Here is a 4,014-nt window from a genome sequence, read left to right on the forward strand (position 1 = left end):
TGAGTTCACGCAGTCACGCTGCTTGAGATCCCTTGTTTCCAGGTTAGTAGCTGGTCTCTGGATGCCGGCAACAATCACCCAAGATGACGCAGTCTCCGCTGCTTAGCTGGTGCACCAGGAGAGGCTTCAGCCCCAGTCTCCAACCGTCCTTTTTTTCCTGGGGGTTCTTGGTCTTTCCTAGCTGCAGACAGTCTCTCAGCTGAAAATCCTCTGCCTATTCAGGCTGCATGTTACCCGTTTCAGCTGCTCACCCTTATCTGCACCAGGACAAGGCACAGGACACGTCCATTTATACCTCCGCCATTTTTTCCAACCTCTTTTCTGTGTCTTTTCCAATGGAATCGGTTTATGGACCACTTCTTTCCTGTCATCTGTCGGCACCTCTCGGGTCACGATTTCCCTTATCTTCCGGATTTGGCGGACCTGTTGCTGCTGAGCGGAAGAGGTCATCCGAATCTGCTTGTTGCATTTTTTTAGTAAAACCAACACAGAATGGACGAAGCAAATAACCATCGGTAGCCTTGACAAAACATGAGTTTCAGTCATGGTCTGCCATTGTGTGACCAGGCAGCACATTCTGTCTCCATGTAAGATCCATGCCATGGAAATTAGACAGGGTTTGCCCTGCACATCCTCAGTAATTAGCTTGGATGTTCTAAATGCAGCTTCACCATTCTGCAAGTCTGCAGGGCTCACTTCAGCAACACAACCCTTGAGGCCATGAGATAGGATTTTGGTTCCTTGAGTTCTTGTGGCTAGTTTTTACCAATATTTCCTGTATTGAACAAGGCTGGTGCTTTCATATCACACCCATCTTCCGTAGAAAACGGATCAACCACTTTCTCCTTGGTCCCCTTGTTGCTGCCTTTCATAGGGCATTTATAATTTTTTAAAATATATTTTATTGATTTTTTACAGAGAGGAAGGGAGAGGGATAGAGAGTTAGAAACATCGATCAGCTGCCTCCTGCACACTCCCTACTGGGGATGTGCCCGCAACCAAGGCACATGCCCTTGGCCGGAATCAAACCTGGGACCCTTGCGTCCACAGGCTGACGCTCTATCCACTGAGCCAAACCCGTTAGGGCAGAGCATTTATTCTTGCCGACTGCCATGGTGTGCTTCCTAGAGAGCCGAACGGTCCTTGGGTTCTCTTATTTGCGTGTTATTTTGGTAGAAGATGCCCAGGTAGAAGAGTTAGAGTTTGACCATCTCCTAACGAGATTTGCGCTAGGACCCCCACGCTCCCGGCCCCCTTCTCTCTCTGGGGGAGTGCATTCCCCTCACCGCCGTGTCTCTCAATCTAGGTGCTCGACATCCCACGGGTGCTGGACAAGCTGAGGCAGCAGAGAATGATGCTGGTGCAGACCCTGATCCAGTACACGTTCGTGTACAGAGTTCTCATCCAGTTCCTGAAAAGCTCCAGGCTCATATAAGCTCCCACGGCTGCCGAAGGGGACCCGCCCATGTGAAGCGTTTACAGTCAGAACAGGGCCTGCCTGACTCACATTCACCCCTCGACACTCGTCCACGCAGAAGGCTCACTGGGAAGTAAGGGCGGTGTGGATGCCGGCACTGAGGGAGCGAGAAGGCTGCAGGGGACGTCACCTGGGACGATGCCAGAGATGGAGGACTTGGTGTCCAGGGTGTGGCCCTGCCCGGTCTGTCCGATTTGCAGCACTTGCACACATTTTTGGAGACTGTGTTTTCTAGACAATTCTGTATTTTACTGAAGCTATGCTGGGCAACTCTGGCAATCATTAACAGGCATAGATTTTTATCTTAAACAAGTTTTTGCTAATGGAATTTTATTTCATGACTAAAATATTTGGGGGTTTTCTTGTTGAGAAACTGAACTTTTCCGTGGAGATGATCCACAAATATGAGTGGTTCCTTTTTAACTTTGTATTTAAAAACCATGTTATTATCTTTTGATATTTTTAAAAAACCTTGGGTACTTAACAGTTTAGTTACCAAATCCAAACTACAAGAAGGATTTACAAGTGTTATTTTGAAACATGAAGAAAGCATTATTATATTCAGAAACATTTTTTATCCTAAAAATTCATATATTTTTTACCTTCTATATTTTCCAAATCAGAGTTTGACTCATTAAGGTACGGAAACGAATCAGTTAAGGGAAAGCTGTGAATGAAGGCACATCATTTTAAAATGGAAGAGAACAATCAGATTCACTGTGTTTTTTTTTTCTCAGTATTATTCATAAACCTAAATGAGTTTGATTTTATTGGTTGAAAATGAAGTGAAATTGTGCAGGTTGGGTTTAAGCACTTTTTCTTGGTTAAAAACAATAGACCTGAGTTAGACTACGTGTGCTGCTTTACAGAGGAAATGCTAACACAAGCAGGGGACGTTGTTCTGAAGGAGTTTTGGAAGAGGTCAGGGGTGAGAGTATGTAGATGCCTGGGACATGAGTACGTGTCGTGTCCGTGCAGGATGGCAAATGCAAGATGCCTTTGTTTTTACAAAAACGCAGTATTATCTATCCTCAGACTGAGGTGCTGGGATGGAGAGGGGGAGCCCGGGAGTGTGGGGCTGACCCCCCAGAGATGGGAATCCCCAGGCAACTCCAGGCCTGTCAATGTCAGAGATCACTTGGGTTCCCTTGGAGTTCTTCCACTCCAACCTCTATTCTTTTTTAACAAATACAATCCAGTTAATATTATCATGGAAAGGAGCCTTCAAGAAGCTTCCTTTTCTTTTGGTTGAAAGAAGAGTTAGTTATAGTTTTACGTCATCTCCCAAGACCGCAGCCCAAACTTGTGGGGCTAGCAGAGGTCACTTGGTGTTCAAGAGGTACTTGAGATTTAGTGTCCCTGCCCCCTGACTTCACCCCTGAGGTCAATTTTAGCCTCTTAGTTACTCCTCCCCCACCGCAGTGGGCAGAACAAGGCTGACCAGGGGGAGAGTGCCACCTTTGGCCCAGGCGGGGGTGGCCTGGTCACAGTGGGAGTTGAGCAGGTAAGGACTCATTGGTACGGTCAGCTGAGGAGCCACCCCTTTCTTCCTTCTTCTGAGGCTGCTTCTCCAAAATACAGTTTCCAAATCGTTCAATCTAGGGCTATTTCCCCGAAATTCAATATCCTAGGGGTGTTTCCAGTCCCGGTGTTAACTCCTAAAGCAGTTTAACTCACTATTGTGACCGACCACTGAGTATGTATTATCAGCTGTGGGACAGGTTTCCTTCATACAGCGTGGACCTGCCTAACTCTGAGTTACCCAGAAAGCAACCATGTATGAGGAAAATTCCGAAGACGTTAGTGGAAAGGAATATTGGAAGTGAGCACGTTTGTCACGTCGGAACAAAATATTAATTTTAAATCTGACATTGTTTCTGAGAGTCCTGCTTGAAGAGCAGTAGACCTAAGGGTAAATATTCAGAAAGAAGAACGGACGAAACCTTTTTTTATGGTGATATTTCCCACCTCCACACCATGTAAAAGACAGGAGTGTTTCTGATGATGTTTTTTCTTCCATGGTAGGTTTTTAAAAAATGCTTTTCTGTCAGGTGGAAATATTTCAAAGTGTCTCACTGATAAGAACATAACGTAAGTCAAAATCTGAAGAGTAATATATGGTATGTTTGTGTTCCTGTTGTCATAATTTGAGTATAAGAAAGTATGAGGGCCGAATGGCAGTTCGAATGTCACGCTTACGATGTTGCATGTTTGACATAGCTTCTCAGACCATGTAACCTTTTGTCCCATTTGAATTTTTAAATTTTTCATTATAGTTAGTGAATATGAAAGTATTTCTGAATAAAAATAAATCTAAATTATAGACTCTGATACCATGTGATTTTCAAGAGCGAACTCGAAAACATTGAGGTTTCCTAGCTTACCCCGTCTGAAATGAGGGTGTTATTGTCTGCCAAAATTAGGCACTGCTTCAGTATCTTCGTGTCTTTTAGTGCCTTGAAATTGTTAATTTCAAATCAAAATTACCAAAATGTACATTTCTACAAAAGTAGGTTACAAATGAGGGCTTCTCCGGG

At 44.5% G+C, this 4,014-nt stretch overlaps 1 protein-coding gene across 1 annotated transcript in view; it reads left to right on the top strand.

Annotated features, from left to right (window-relative positions):
• Nucleotides 1-3,800, top strand: part of PTPN21 (protein tyrosine phosphatase, non-receptor type 21) — a 65,345-nt gene extending 61,545 nt beyond the window's left edge. The window contains exon 18 of the mRNA XM_015571307.1: nt 1,307-3,800. Within this exon, the coding sequence (XP_015426793.1) occupies nt 1,307-1,435 (129 nt within the window). The 3' untranslated portion in view covers nt 1,436-3,800. The remainder of the gene's footprint in view (nt 1-1,306) is intronic.
• The last annotated feature ends 214 nt before the right edge of the window (nt 3,801-4,014 follow it).

The sequence above is a fragment of the Myotis davidii genome, unplaced genomic scaffold, assembly GCF_000327345.1.
Source record: "Myotis davidii unplaced genomic scaffold, ASM32734v1 scaffold732, whole genome shotgun sequence".
NCBI lineage: Eukaryota > Metazoa > Chordata > Mammalia > Chiroptera > Vespertilionidae > Myotis > Myotis davidii.